Source organism: Panthera uncia (genome assembly GCF_023721935.1).
Source record: "Panthera uncia isolate 11264 chromosome C1 unlocalized genomic scaffold, Puncia_PCG_1.0 HiC_scaffold_3, whole genome shotgun sequence".
Classification (NCBI taxonomy): Eukaryota; Metazoa; Chordata; class Mammalia; order Carnivora; family Felidae; genus Panthera; species Panthera uncia.
This window is the reverse complement of record NW_026057584.1, coordinates 18,725,699-18,740,500: the sequence shown is the minus strand read 5'-3', so window position 1 is coordinate 18,740,500 and position 14,802 is coordinate 18,725,699. Positions and strand designations below refer to the sequence as shown.

The following is a 14,802-nucleotide window of genomic DNA, read 5'->3' as shown; positions in this document are numbered from 1 at the left end:
AGAAAGGGACTTCTCCCTCTCTTTTACACCTCTGTATTTCTTGAGCTGTTAGAGGGTGGGGGAGCAAAGAGACCTCCCCTTGGCAGAGGCAGGTCAAAGGAAAAAGAAATCAGCCCCTCAAGCAGGTCAGCAGAATTTCCCAAATGTGGTCCTCATGAAAATCACTTGGGATACTGCTAGAAATGCAGACCCCCAGGCCTTCCCCCCCGACAGGCTGATTCAGCTGCATTGGACCGGGAATCAGTATTCCCCACAATGGCATACCCCAGAGGATACCTATGATGAGGCATCAAGCCTGGAAAGGCTAGTGTGAGCTGTATCTGGGGAGTAAGGAGGTCTGCAAGCTGGATTATGAAGCCATTCCCTGTCCCAGGTTGGGCCTCTTCCTAATCGTTTCTGGGTCTCAGTTTCCCCAACAGCCTGGCTTGTCCCTGTGGTGCCCTCTCCCACCTCAGGCTCCTGCCTACCTTCCTGTGCTAAGTCTGGTCCTGCCCTATCCTTCCCCATACCCCAAACCCTCCCCAAACTCTAGTCCCAAGCTGTCCCTGTCCTGCAGCATGGTGAAGGAGAGTGGGGAGGGCAGGGGGCGGCTGGGGTCAAACAAGGCTCTGGCTGACGCAGACTGCTTCCTGCCCCCGGCTGTTTTCCTGCTGTCCAGCCAGACTGCTCCCCCCATTGCCCCCCCCCCACCCCCAGCAGCCTCAAGCCCTTAATTCCTGACAGCTGCGGTGGCTGCCGGCAGAGATGGGGGGAAAGGAGGGGGGAGGATGCCGTCAGCCTGCTGTTGCTCGGGCTGCCCCCACCACCTGACAGTCTGGGGACAGGGAAAGCCCCACCCCTCTCCTCCAATTCCCCAGGGATGGGCAATTCCAGGAACGGGCCCCTTTGGTCTCAGAGCCCAGAGTCTCCCGGTAGTTTGTCCTTAAACCAGGAGAGGGCAATGAGGTTGGGAGGGAGGTATGTGTGTAGTAGAGTGAGAGGCTTGTGCCCATTGTACAGAGGAGGATGCTAAGGCCACAGTGGGAATAGGATTCACTATCGGGGCCCAGGTTAGAACCAGAAACAGAAGCTGGAGCCTCTGTCCCCAGCCTGATGTTTCCTCAGGTCCTTGCCTGGCTGTAGTGTTCAGCTGGGGCGAGAGGACATGAAGGAATCCCAGAGAGGAGTGGGCCTGAGTCAGGAGTCCGGTTTTGGGTGGCTCCCAGAGAACCAAGTACAGGTAGCAAGGGCCAGGCAAGATCTGGAGCATCTGCAGGAAGGCCCAGGCAAGCAGCGCTCAGTGTTGGGGCCACTGCTGCTGTGCTCAGAGTCAAGAGGACTGGGTTGGATTCCAGCTCTTCATTTGCTGTGTGACCTTGAGTAAGTCATGGCCCTCTCTGAGCCTCATTTTCTTAAGAAATAAAAGGGGACAAAATACACACTTTTGGGATTAGAAGGCTCTCTAATACCTCTCCCAGGGTGTGTCACCCCAGGGAGTTCTGCTCCCAGACATTTACTGGAGTCCCAGCACTTTGACCTTCATTGGCTCACTGATCAGATGAGGTGAGCCTCAGTAACCTCATTTCACGAAAGGGCAGAGGGTGGCTCAGTGAGCACGAGGCACCTGTTTAAGGTCACACAAGGAAGAAGAGCAAAATCCGGAGGCTGCCAAACCCCTTTACAGGACACCCCCCCCCCACCTGCTACACCAGCCAAGCCTGGGAAGTCCCTCCTGAGGTGGGAGAGGCGGGCAGGGGGGGGGCCAGCCCCTCCCCTCCAGTCCCTGCAGGTGTGTATATTGGGGAGGACCGCTCCCCGACAGCTGTGTCTCAGCCAGACACACACACTTCGCAGTAACACACACCTTCTCACACAAACCAGCGCGCCCGGCACTGGCATCTCCACGTGCACGCGCGCACAGACCCCAACACCTCTCCTTCCCCAGCCCTCTGCACCCGCCGCTTCCACCCCGAGTGCGGAGCCGAAGGGCGCTGTGGCCTCAGGACCCATACACGCCTCCACCCCCCGTAGTGACGTCACCTGGGGTAGAGCCCTGAGACACTCTGCGGGGGGGGGGGGGGGGGGGGGAAGAAAGGGGAGGCGGTAGAGTTCCCTGAGCCGGGACAGTCACTCACTCTCTGGGCGGTGGGGCCGGGCACAAACAGCGCCGTCCCCCCTTCAACCCCCCCCGCCCCCCCCCCCCCGCCCTCCTCGCACGCCCTCGGAAGCACAGGCTCGTGGCGCTGCTCTGGGGGGCTCCCCGGCACCCAGCCTCTCATCCCCAGCCCGCAGCACCTCCGGGCCCCCCTTACCCTCGAGAGGCACCGGGAGTTGTCGCAGGGGGGCCTCGGGAAATTCCCCGGACCCCTGTGCCAGGAGGTGCCCGGTGCGCCCGCCCGCCCCCCCCACCCCGAGGGCGGTGCCCGGGGGCGCTGCCCCATGGAGCGGGGAGGCGGGCGCCGTCTGCTCTCGGAGCCGTGACCCGAGTCGGAGCTCCGTGTCGCAGCCGCCCCGACCCCCGCGGATCATGCGCCGTCGCCCCTGGCTCGCCGGTCCCGCCGGGCTGTGAGCCCCCCACTCCTGGCCCGTCACGGCCCGCGCGCCATGGGCAGCACCCACCCTTGCCCCTGGCTGCGGCTCCGACCTCGGCCCCAGCCGCGGCCCGCGCTCTGCGCGCTCCTGTTCTTACTGCTGCTGGCTGCCGCCGTGCCCAGGTGAGCCCTCACCTTACGCCCCGCCCTCCTGGAGAGCTGGGACCCCCAGCCACGGGGGCCTCCGGCGTTCCCGCTGGGGCAGGGGACCCTGGAAGGAGGGAGGGACAGTGTCTCAGGAAAGAGCTGGTGCCCAATGAAAGACAGTGCCCTCACAGGAGGGGGCTGAACTGGTGACAGAGTATGGGCAGTCCAGGGAGGCAAGGCAGTGCCCAGGAAAGTGATGGCTACTGGAAGAGGAGGTGTGTGTGTGTGGAGGGGAGCAAGTGCCAACCTGGAGTCCATGCCAGGCCAGGGGAATGCACCCCTACCCCAGGAGTAAGCTCAGACTGCGTTGCTCCTCCTTGGAGATCGCTCCCAGACAGGGGCATGGGTTGGGGGCTGGAAGGGAGTAGTTCAGGTGGGGGTCACTGTGACACTGCAGCTGGAAGGGTTCTCCGTGTGTGTGTGTGTGTGTGTGTGTGTGTGTGTGTGATATTGTGAGCCCTGCAAGCTATGTTGTTAAATAGCAGTCTGTGTGTCCACATATGTGTGAATGTGCGAGCTTCTGGATCAGTGTATGTTAAGATGAACACGTGTGTATGCTTGTGAGTGTCTTTGTGTACGTGTGTATAACTATGCCTGACTGAAGCGTGCATGCGTGGAAGTGTTCCTGGGTCTGGGTGGCCATCTCCATGTGTGCAGCAGTGTGTCTGTGTGAATGTGACTGTCTGAAACATGTCTTGGGAGTGGTCTCCTGGGGATCGCTACATATGTGAGCATCTATGCCTGGGGATGTACTTATGAAATACCGTGTACGCAGGCATTTCGGATGTGTGTCCATTTACACGTGAACCTGTGTGGGTGTGCGGTTGGCTGGGTGGTGTTGGAGGAAATGAGAGGATCAAGGACAGGAGAGTGCTTTAGGAATATACATGATGGGCCAAACCTTCAGAAGCAGGCGTTGGAGAAGAGGAACTGTGGCCTTTGGGACTGAGTGTAACTTGTTGAATGGGGCCCTCCTAGCTCCCCAAAACACTCACCCACACCCAACCCCCACACCTGCAGGTCTGCACCCAACGACATTCTGGGCCTCCGCCTCCCCCCGGAGCCTGTGCTCAATGCCAACACGGTGTGCCTAACGTTGCCGGGCCTGAGTAGGCGGCAGATGGAAGTGTGTGTGCGGCACCCCGACGTGGCCGCCTCAGCCATCCAGGGCATCCAGATCGCCATCCACGAGTGCCAGCACCAGTTCCGGGACCAGCGCTGGAACTGCTCTAGTCTCGAGACTCGAAACAAGATCCCCTATGAGAGTCCCATCTTCAGCAGAGGTAGCTGCCCCTTGCCCTTGCCCTTCTGCCCACCCCATTCAGCACCCCACCCCCAAAGCTATCTGCCAACCATCCCCACTGCCTCAAGCTGGCAACCTCCCCAGGTGCCCATCTACCAACCATGCTGCTCTTCTGCTTCTTTCTGGTCTTGGACAGTCCGTGGGGGCCATCCAAACGGGGAAGATGTGTCTCCAGCCTGCACTGGGTGGGCTGACCATAGCAGGTTCCGTGCCCGAGAGTTGACTCCTGGGTTATCCTGCCTGGTCATTGACACTGTATATCTCAAGCCTGGGAAATATCTGTATCTGTCACCTTCCTCAGTTTACCCTCTACCCTCTAGTAAACAGCACTTGGGATGGAGAGCCCGTGATAAAGTACCCAGAGTCAGTACGGAGGACTTTTGCCAAATGGGGTAGGTGAGGGAAGCTGGGGCAGGTAAAATGTCTGTACTTCTGCAGAAGCTCTTCCCGGCAAGGTACACCACCAGCCTCTGTGTCATTCTCACCGCCCCCGAAAACCTTCTCTGAATCAGAGGCACTGGGTGTGTGCCCGCCTCCTGCCCAGCAGGCCCGACCGCCCTGCCAATCCCTCTTCCTCTCACAGCCCAGAGAAGCCACAGCTTCTCCCTGTCCTCCCTCTGTGACTTCTGAGTGACCCAGGGCCTACCCTGACAACCCTTAGGGTTGGAGATGGCAGGAGGCCTTGTCACTCATTTCTGTTCCCACCCGTCTCCTGCCCTGGTACCTTAGGCCTTGCCTCAGGCCTTTTGGGGGAAGACAGGCAGTATCCATCTCTCCTCTCAGCTGCTTGAGTGGGACAGTGTGGGGACCTGGCACTATGAGACTTGTCCAATTTTCTTGCCCAGTGGAGGAGGAGTTGTACCCCTATATTCTGTGCCCTTGGGGTCCAGAGGCTTCTAGGAGAGTCAGACTCTAAAGCACCCTATTCCGGAAAGAACTCGGCAAGCCGGGGCCTTTCCCTTTTCACCAGGACCCCTACTTGCATCCCCTGGGCCCCCAAGTCAGGGGCCACCGCCGCCTCCTCCAGCCCAGCCCCAGGCCGCCCGCCCCGCCCCCGCGCGCCCTCCCCACCTCCCTCCCCCGCGCGCCCGGGGCGCTGTTTCTACCCGGCCGAGCCCAGCCCGACGCGTGTGGCGGCATGCAGCCGCGAACTAATCCCCGCGGGCCGCGGCAGACGGCTCCCGGCCCGGGCCGCGCGGCTCTCCAAGGGGCACCCCCGCCCGCCCCTGCCCCGCGCTCCCGCCCCGCCCGCCCTGCCGCACCCGAGCCCCGCCAGCCGTCAGTCTGCGGCTGCCCGGGACCCCCGGCGGGGCGCCCCTCCCCGGTCGGCCAGCACTCGCCCACGCCAAGTGACAGGCCCGTGCCTCTCTCCTGCCCGGGCTGGGCCCGGCCGGCGCTCGCCGCCGCCGCGCGCCTGCTCCCACTCCGGGTTTCTAGGTCACCCGTGCGCTCCCCGACGCCCCGTTTTCCCTCCAGCACCCGGGCCCGGGAGGTGAGGACACCGGAGGCCTTGCTTTGGGTTTTGCTCGCGGGGGTTTGAATAGGCGCTGAGGTTCTCACCCCTGCCGCTCCAGATGAGGCAAGGCAAGACAAGCTCTTCATCCCTCTTCCCGGCCACGGTGTCCCCAGTTCCCCTCTGGGCCTCCTGCCCCCTCTAGATAGAGCGCGCCCACGCGTCCTGATTACTTCGCCCGCTTGAGGCCCGTGTGGCCTGGTGGAGGACGTGGGGTCTTTGAAGCTCAAGGGTGAGTTCAGAGCGGTGGAAGCACGCGGGGTTGGCCCGGTGCCAGGCGCTCCCGGGTTCACCTGCAGTTTAATAAGCGGGAGGTGAGCTGGGGGGACTGGTAGGGGGAGAGGTTAGGGGTGGAGGGGGGGAGACTTGCCGGGGCTAGCCAGGGCGGGGCAGCGCCCAGCGCGTGGGGAGGGGCGGGACAGCTGCGGCCGGCCGGGCTCTGGCAGGGGGGCTGGGCTCTTTCCTTTGGCCTTGGAACACGGTCCTACCTATGTGGCTTTTGCTCCTGCATTGAGACATCCCATTTTCTACCTGTCCCTCCTCGGAGGGGACTCTAGGCTTCTGGAAGAAATTGCCACTTTCTCTTTCCAGGGGCCACCATTACAGCCCTCTCTCGGTATCTGTGTTCACCTTCCTCTGGGGTTATGTCGCTGTCCATCTTGGCCCATCATTTCGAGGACTACCTAAATTTGAATTCCACGGGGCCACTCTTGGTGGCAGCCATTCCCCTGGAGGGGGTCCTTCCCCCAGTTCCCCTTCTTTTCAAGTTATGAATTGTCCCATGTGGGGTCAGGTGACCTGTTTCCCCCAAGTGGAGTACTGGTTGCTGACCGCTCTTCCAACCCAGACTGCCAGTGGGATTCTCTTCAAGGTGCACTCTGCCATGTTTAAAATTCAGAGACTGCAGGGAGGAGGTGGTCCCTGGGACCTGCCACCTTAATACTGTTACTGCCATCTAATTGTCCTGACATCTCCCTGAAAATGGGTTGGGCTGAAGGGATGGAATTCCAGTGAAGGAGAGAAGAGTGCTTGAGCACCTGGAGTGGACAAGCTTGGGAAGGCAGGGCCCAGACCCATCTGGAATGGATGGAAAAAGGGGGCATGAGGCTCTATAGCAAGCAGGGTTCTCAGCCCAATGGAAGCCAACAGTTTGAGAGTCTGGCCTCTGTTCTCCAAGGCTCTGGTTCTTTCTTCTCCCACCTCTCTTTTACATTCATCCTTGAGGAGTCTTGGTTTTATGGCTAGGCCTCCAGGCGTGGGGTGCGTGGTGGCACTCAGATGAGGAGAAGAGGCACAGGCAATTATATCCCAGGATCACCTAAAGTTCCATTATTCTAATAGCACCCAGTGAATTCGCTAATACTTATTAAGTACTTGCTGTTTGTCTGGCACTGTTCTAAAGCACTTTATCTGTACTTTAACATCCTCGAACAATCCCCATGCGATAGGTCTTATTAGTATCTTCATTTTACAAATGAAGCTAAGAGAGGTTGGGTAGCTTGCCATTAGTCACACAGCTTGTAAGTGAGCTATAGAGCCAGGACTCAAATGCAGGCCAGCTGTCTTTAGAGATTGCACTCAACCCCCTGCCATACTGCCTCCCAAGCTCCCACCATGTGTCCAGAGGTGAGTGGCACAATGGAGTAGTCCAAGAAATGAAACTCACATGTACACACACACACACACACACACACAGATACCTACCTTTGTTTGTACAAACGTGTAGCCACATTCAGTGTCACCCCTAAGTGTTCCCACATGCACACAACCTCTTCCTCTCTCTCAGGCCAGGCACATGAGCATGCACAGATTATATGCATGGAGGGAATGGTGACCAGATCTCTCCCCTTCCCTCCCTCTTTGACTCAAATAGGCGGGGCTCAAGCTTCTCTGACCCCTCCTGGTTCCCACTGGCTCCTGAATCCTCTCTCCTCCATGCTCCCCTGCCCTCCAAACCTCCTCCCCCAGCCCCTTCCTGGCCGTTGGCTGCAGCCTGAAGGAGCAGCTGACTCCACTTAGATGCTGGCAGTCCCTGTCCCAGATCAAAGGCAGGACGGCTAATTGTGCGTCTTAACAAGCACCCCCCCTCCCTCCATGCTCCAGGCAGCCCAGCTGGCCATGGCCCCACCCCTCTCCCCCTCCAGCTGGCCAGATGGCACAGTGCCTGCGTCTGCCCCAGACAGCCGGGGCCAGGACCGAAACTGGGGCCCTGAGTGGGAGCTGGGGGCAGAGGCCCAGCAGTCTGGACTTCTCTGAATCTTGGATGTTGGAGCAGAGGGTGGTCACACAAGCCCTGCTTGGTCACCACTAAACGTGGCTGTGACAGCTGCCAGAGGCCATGGGATGGTGTCTTTAGCTGCCTTGAGTAGGTAGGGGTGTTCTATGTAGACTGTAGACTACATTTTTCCAGATTCCTCCAGGCCTGCCTCTGAATGTAAAGAGCCTGGAAGATGGTGGTTGGCCCAGCACATCCCCCTAGACCAGCCTCTTGCTCTTTCTTGGTGCTGTGCATAGATAGGGCCATGGAAACTGGAAATTGGGCTGGCTGGGTTTCTTACTCAGGAACATGTCTTCCCTAGAGCCAAATGTCCTTTAGCAGCCAGTTCCCCGGCCTGGGAGCTGAGACAGCTGGGCCTGGGTCCTGCTCTGGTTCTGCTCTGTAACCCCTGTGACCTTGGGCATCCCCCTTTTGCACAGTGTGTGTGTGTGTGTGTGTGTGTGTGTGTGTGTGTGTGTGTGTTGGAGGGGGAGATGATTTCTGAGGCTTGGGCTGCTTCTGGAAGTCTGAGTATTGCCATTTGTCCTAGGAGTGGGCTAATGACTCCCCTAGCAATAAGGGAAGCGCTCAGAGTTCCACAGCTACAAGGCAAGGGATAAACACAGAGTGTGCTCCCCAGGGACTTAGGTCTGCCATTTCTCTTGGGCCCTACATCCCATGTCAGTGTCTACTCCTCTTTGGCTCCCACCAATTCCCAACATCCCTTTAAAAGGCTCCAGCCCAATCCTCATCCCCTCCTGTCTGTTCATAGCTGGGCTCCTTACGGAAAAGGTCTGGAGATGCCACAAGCTGGAGAGAGAAGATAGACAGGGACAGCCTGCTTCATGGGCTTCTAGTGGCCCATGTGATTTATTCTAAAATGGGTCTTGAGCTTCTGGGCTCTGTCCCGACTGGGGAAAACAAGAAGCAATGGCCTAAAATTACGGCAGTAGTGAGTGAAGTCAGACAACAGGAAGAACTTCTCAATAATGGCTAATGTTTGTGCAGTACTTACTATGAATAAGGTGCTCTTCTAAGTACTTTAAATTTACTAACTAATTTAATCCTTGGGACAAAAATGAAGCAGATAAAAACAATCTTGTCTTGCAGATGAGAAAACCGAAGCACAGAGGTCAAGTCACTTGGTCAAAGTTGGGTAGCTATTAACAGTTTAGTAAGTGGAAGAGCCAGGATTTGAACCCAGACAATCTGGCTGCTTGAGAGTTCATACTTTTAACTACTACACGTTTTGTCAAGTTTTGTTGTTGTTGTTGTTGTTGTTGTTGTCGTCGTCGTCTTCGTCGTTTTGGCTAGACAAGAAAAGGAGGACAGGACCCTATGATGCAGAGGGTGAGTGTGAGGGGCAGGTTTGGGCTAGGGTCTCTGTTCAGTCCTGGTTGGCTCTCTGAGGACTACGGGAACTCCCAGAGCATGTCCTTCCAGGCTTCAGCACTAGGGTGGAAGGATCTAGAGGTTTTTTTCCTCTGAATCTCTGGCCTCCCGCAAGCCATCAATCTCCAGCCAGGTCTGGGCTTCCACAACAGGTGCCTATGGCACAGGTGAGTTCTCCTTTTCATATGGAGGCTCTCATTGCTCTTGGCTTCTTCTCCCACTGCCCACACTCTCTGGGTTCCAGAGGCTGGTCAGAAACTTGTAAAACGCTGCTAGCTGGTCCCCTCTCAGATGCAGAATAAGGAAGAAGCAGCCTGTGGGGCCAGGAGGCAGACCGTCCTCTGTAAGTAGGCCTCCCCCTGCCACAGGCCCAGACCTTCCCAGAGGATGGCTCAGGCTGAGAACACCGAGGAGAAAAGTAGTGTAGACAAGTCCTGGGCCCCTGCAAGTGGTCGTCAGGGCCTTTGTGCCCCAGAGCATCAAAAAGAAGGTGTCTGCCTTAACTCACCCTTCCCTCTCAATTTTCAACACTCCTGCAGGGCAATGGGCTTATTTCCAGCATTCCTCAAACAACCTCTTCAGATGACCTAGACCCACTGCAGGCAGCGTGGCTGGGCAACGCCCGTCTCCGAGCAGATTTTCTGGGATGTCCTGTGGACAGGAAAAGGGGAAACTCTGCTGGCTCTTTCCTCTGCCTCTTGAATCTGGCAGTCAGCCTAAGGGGGTGGCACCAGGCAGGCAATCTTGGGGCCGGGAGCTGTCAGAGGACACCCTCCTCTTAGTTACCCTTCTGCCCATGAACATCTTCTGGGGCCTGGAATTCTATCTCTAGTCATTTATTTTTTAGCTTAAATTTTGCCTTCTTTCCGCAGGCTTATTTTTAAATTGCAAATATCACATGAGAGGTAACAGATGAAGTCCCTGATCTGAAAAAGAAATGTTTCCCAGATACTTTATGCCCAACAGGAGAGAGGTAGACACGAATTCTGAGCTTGCTAAGGGTGATGTTAGTGGAACAGGGAGTGAAGTACAAAAGAGGACTCTGGGGAGACCTCCCACACTCCACCCTGCATGGAGAACTTCTGATGTGATTTCTGCCCCTCTTTGAATCTGTGTCCTTGTCCCAGACCTTCCCCCAACACTGCGCCTCCATTTCCCCTTTGTGTGGTAAGAAGGTTGGGCAGGGAGGGCAGAGGGATGAATGTGGAGGCCCCTGAGAGTCCTTTCCCTGGATCTCCACCCTCAGGTTTCCGAGAGAGTGCCTTCGCCTACGCCATCGCTGCAGCGGGCGTAGTGCACGCGGTGTCCAATGCCTGCGCCCTGGGCAAACTGAGGGCCTGTGGCTGCGACGCCTCTCGGCGCGGGGACGAGGAGGCCTTCCGTCGGAAGCTGCACCGCCTGCAGCTGGACGCGCTGCAGCGCGGTAAGGGCCTGAGCCACGGGGTCCCGGAACACCCAGCCCTGCCCCCTGCCAGCCCGGGCCTGCAGGACTCCTGGGAGTGGGGCGGCTGTAGCCCCGACGTGGGCTTCGGGGAGCGCTTCTCCAAGGACTTTCTGGACTCCCGGGAGCCTCACAGAGACATCCACGCGCGCATGAGGCTCCACAACAACCGAGTTGGGAGGCAGGTGAGAGCCCCACATCCGCCTGGGCCTGCTCCAGATCCCTCTGCCTAGGGCTCCTCCCTTCCCCCCAGGCCTTGCTCTGGGACCCAGAGCTCCCCCCTTACTCAGCAACTCTCTCATTGTCCCTGCCTAATCCAGTCATCAAACATGCATTGGATACCTACTGTGTGCCAGGCACTGGACTAGTCTGGGATCCAGGGATGAGAAAAACCCTGTCCTGGATCAGCCTGCTCCCTTTTTTTTTTTTTTTTTTTTTTTTTTTTTTTTTGTGGTGAGCACTGGATGGAGGGGGGGGGACAGGGCTGCAGACAGGGCCTCCGGGGCCTTGGCCTTGCTCTGCCTCTCTGTGGCCTCCCCTATAAAGCAAGAAGGTTGAACTGGGTCATCCAGCTCCCTAGTCTCCCCTGCCCTGGCCCAGCTCTAACGTTCCATGATTCTGTGCTATCCTATGCTGTGACCCTCTACCTGTTCTCCCAGCCTTTCTGTGCAGAATGAGGGATTCCTGCAAGGGGAGGTTCCTCGGGGCCACTGAGGTCCTGTGTTATGGTTACCTTCCTCCTTTTTCTCCCTATCCTTGAATATTCGTACTCCCTCAAAGGTCATAAATTAAAAAAAAAGAAAAAGAAGAAGAAGAAGAAGAAGAAGAAGAAGAAGAAGAAGAAGAAAGGAAAGAAAGGAATAATCAATCGCTTGCATTTATTGAGTGCTTACTATGTGTTAGGTACCGTCTGGAGCTCCACACCACATATTAGCCTTTTTAATCTTTACAACTACCTATGAGGGCGCTAGTAGCAGCCTCGTGTTCAGATATGGGAAGTGAGGTACAGAGAGATGAAGAAGCTTGCCCAAGGTGGTGCAGCTGGTAAGGAAGGGATAGAGGCGGATTCATCGCCAGGCAGCTGAGCCTTTTGCTCCGCAGGGTCGTCTGCGCTGGGTGCGTGCCTCCACTAAGATGCCTCCTTAGCCTTCGTGGTAGCCCAGCACCCTCCTTTTCTGGCTGTTCAGCCCCTATGCCTTCTCTCGGTTCTGCCTGGCCTGCTCAGGCCTCGTTTCTGGCTTCCCCTCACCCGGCCTGGCACCTGCGCCTCCTGACTCCCCTTTCTCCTGTCCTCTCGGCCCTGTGCTTCACCAGCTCCTTCCACAAAGACTCGGAGCTGATTCAGCTCTTCCCATCCTGACTTAGAGGTGAAGTAAACTGAGGCATATCCACCCTCAGGTCACATCCAGCTTCCACCCAGCCCTGCCCTATTAGTGCAGCTCTTTTCCCAAGCTCCCATGCTATCCCAGCCCATACCAACAGTGCCTCCTACTCCTCGTTAAACTGGTTAATTAATGGCTGCTGTCTGTGGGAAGCGAATGTTCTGGAGCCGTTGGCCAGCCAAGGCCCTGGGCTCGTTCCTCCATGGTGTTGCCACCACAGGCTGCACCTACAAGCTGCGGAGCCCTTTAACACTCAGAGGGCAGGGTTTCTCTCTTCTGGCCCTAACCGCCCAGGTGTGAGGGCCCCAGATCACTGGTCTCCCTGTCTGCAGCTGTGTTTTGGAATGGAGTCCCGGGAAAGGAAGATGTCTCCAGTGTCTCTAATGAGGATAATGTCAAGGGGTCCTTTGGGAGGAGATTCTAGGGCAGGTTGAGAGTTGGGCAGGGGGTCGGTATACCACACCCCTGTAACTACCTCCCTTGGATGCTTGGGAACGTCTCGCTTTCATTGGGCTGAGGGTCTGGCTCTCTGGGGGCTGCTCCCATTCTGTATTCAGGTAGAGCTTTTGGCCCCGGTTGGTGCTCACTGTTCCCTAGGAGGAACTGTGACATTCAGCAGTGGGCAGAATAAGCTCCAGCCGGTATAATGGGATGAAGGGGAGACTCCTCAGCTCCTGTCCCCTCCTTAGGCTCCCTGCAAAGGGCTGCAGGGCCCAGAGAAGGAAAGGGGCTTTCTCAGCCTCCCCGCAGCCCCCACTCACAGCCTGGATCGAGGCCAGAGGCTTTGGGGATAGGATACAGTGGGGCCAGCAACCCCCTGCTTCTGGCCCCCACCTGAGGGATGGAAGGAGAGGGAATTTCCCTGAGGATCTGGGATCCCCCCTCAGGAAGCAAGAGCCTTCAGCCCCAAGGGCCCCCTGCAGCTGGTGGGAAAGGAGAAGAGGGGAGGAAGGAGGGAATTCCCCCAGGACCTGGCCTTGTGGGAGGCGGATGGGAGAACAGCAGAAGAGCAGGCGGAGTTCTTCTCCCGACTGCCTAGCTCAGGAGCTGTGCGCCCGCCTCCCCACTCTGCCCCGCTTGGGGCCTCAGCTTTTGCATCTGTTCAATGGGAGTCGGTTTCAGAAGTCTCCGAGGAGATTCTCGCAGGCCAGTGCCTGCGCTGGGAGGAGGGCCGTGGGGCCGACCGCGGGCGTCACCCCTCGCCGTGCCTCCCTCTGCAGGCGGTGATGGAGAACATGCGGCGGAAGTGCAAGTGCCACGGCACGTCAGGCAGCTGCCAGCTCAAGACGTGCTGGCAGGTGACGCCGGAGTTCCGCGCCGTGGGGGCGCTGCTGCGCAGCCGCTTCCACCGCGCCACGCTCATCCGGCCGCACAACCGCAACGGTGGCCAGCTGGAGCCCGGCCCCGCGGGGGCCCCCTCGCCAGCCCCGGGCGTCCCGGGGCCGCGGCGCCGCGCCAGCCCCGCCGACCTGGTCTACTTCGAGAAGTCGCCCGACTTCTGCGAGCACGAGCCGCGCCTGGACTCGGCGGGCACCGTGGGCCGCCTGTGCAACAAGAGCAGCGCGGGCCCCGACGGCTGCGGTAGCATGTGCTGCGGTCGCGGCCACAACATCCTGCGCCAGACGCGCAGCGAGCGCTGCCACTGCCGCTTCCACTGGTGCTGCTTCGTGGTCTGCGAGGAGTGCCGCATCACCGAGTGGGTCAGCGTCTGCAAGTGAGCGGAAGGCTTCCTTCCCCTCCCTGAGCCTGGCCCTCTGCGGCTTGCCGTCTTGGCCCGGCAGCAGCGTCGCCCTGGCTCCTGGGAGAGGAGTTTGGACCATCTGATCCGATAGGAACCTCCAGGCTCTGAGGGTCAAGTCTGCAATCAGGGGAGAGTCCAGGCCTGCCTTGCACTTCTGGGGGCTCCAGGACAGATTTGCCTCCCTGCTTCTTGCCCTAAGCTTAGACGGCTCAGCTGGGCTGGGGATTGCCCGACACCCACACCGGAGGGCAAGTGTCAGCCAGGCAGCCTCTGGGCCTGTCTCCTTTCGTGCCTTCACCTCTAACCCTGGAAGCTGAAGGACAGGGAAAGATGATTAGAAAAGAAGAAATGGACGTAACTGAGCTGAAGTGATTCTGTAGAGACCTAGGATGCCCTCCCCCAAGGGCCTCTGTCCCTCATCATTCATTTAACAAATATTTATTTTGCACTCTTTGTGGCCTGGCATTCTGCAGGGGACGTTGGGTGCTGGGGAGACAGATGTGAATAAGAGAGACACAGCACCTGGCCTCTTGGAGTTTACATTCTGGTTGGGAGAGAGGGACAATAAACAAGTAAATATACAAACCAGGTCATCTCAGACAATGCTCTGTACCACGAAGCAAATAAAGCACGGTGCTGGATGTAGAGTGATGTGTGGGGAGTGGGGTCCCTTTAGTTTTTATTTTTTATGTTTGCATTTTAAAAGCCTGTTTTTATTTGAGTACAGTTGACACGCAATGTTACGTTCGTTTCAGGTGTACAACGTTAGTGATTCAACATCTCTATACATCTGTCACCATATAATGCTATTACAATACCATTGACTCTATTCCCTATGCCGTGCCTTGTAGTGCTGTGACTAATTCATTCATTAACTGGAAGCCCATTATCTCCCACTCCCCTTCACCCATTTTGTTCATCCCCTCACCCACCTCCCCTCAGGCAACCATCAGTTTGTTCTCTGTGTTTATAGGTCTGATCCTGCTTTTTGTTTATTCATTCGTTTTGTGTTTTAGAGTCCGCATAAGAGTGAACTCATGGGGTATTTGTCTTTCT

General features: G+C 57.6%; 1 protein-coding gene across 1 annotated transcript; it reads left to right on the top strand.

Moving 5' to 3' along the window:
• Positions 1-2,484: 2,484 nt before the first annotated feature.
• Positions 2,485-14,583, top strand: WNT10A (Wnt family member 10A). The gene is made up of 4 exons (XM_049614867.1): positions 2,485-2,693; positions 3,738-4,000; positions 10,429-10,808; positions 13,226-14,583. The coding sequence occupies exons 1-4, from the start codon at positions 2,584-2,586 to the stop codon at positions 13,721-13,723; spliced, it is 1,251 nt and encodes a 416-aa protein (XP_049470824.1). The 5' UTR covers positions 2,485-2,583; the 3' UTR covers positions 13,724-14,583.
• The last annotated feature ends 219 nt before the right edge of the window (positions 14,584-14,802 follow it).

What these genes read in the sequence shown, in the direction of transcription:
- WNT10A (XM_049614867.1), top strand. Translation starts at nt 2,584, where the DNA reads ATGGGCAGCACCCACCCTTGCCCCTGGCTGCGGCTCCGACCTCGGCCC. An exon ending in CTGGCTGCCGCCGTGCCCAG is followed by an intron (nt 2,694 to 3,737) that starts GTGAGCCCTCAC and finishes CCACACCTGCAG; the next exon opens with GTCTGCACCCAACGACATTC. An exon ending in GAGTCCCATCTTCAGCAGAG is followed by an intron (nt 4,001 to 10,428) that starts GTAGCTGCCCCT and finishes CTCCACCCTCAG; the next exon opens with GTTTCCGAGAGAGTGCCTTC.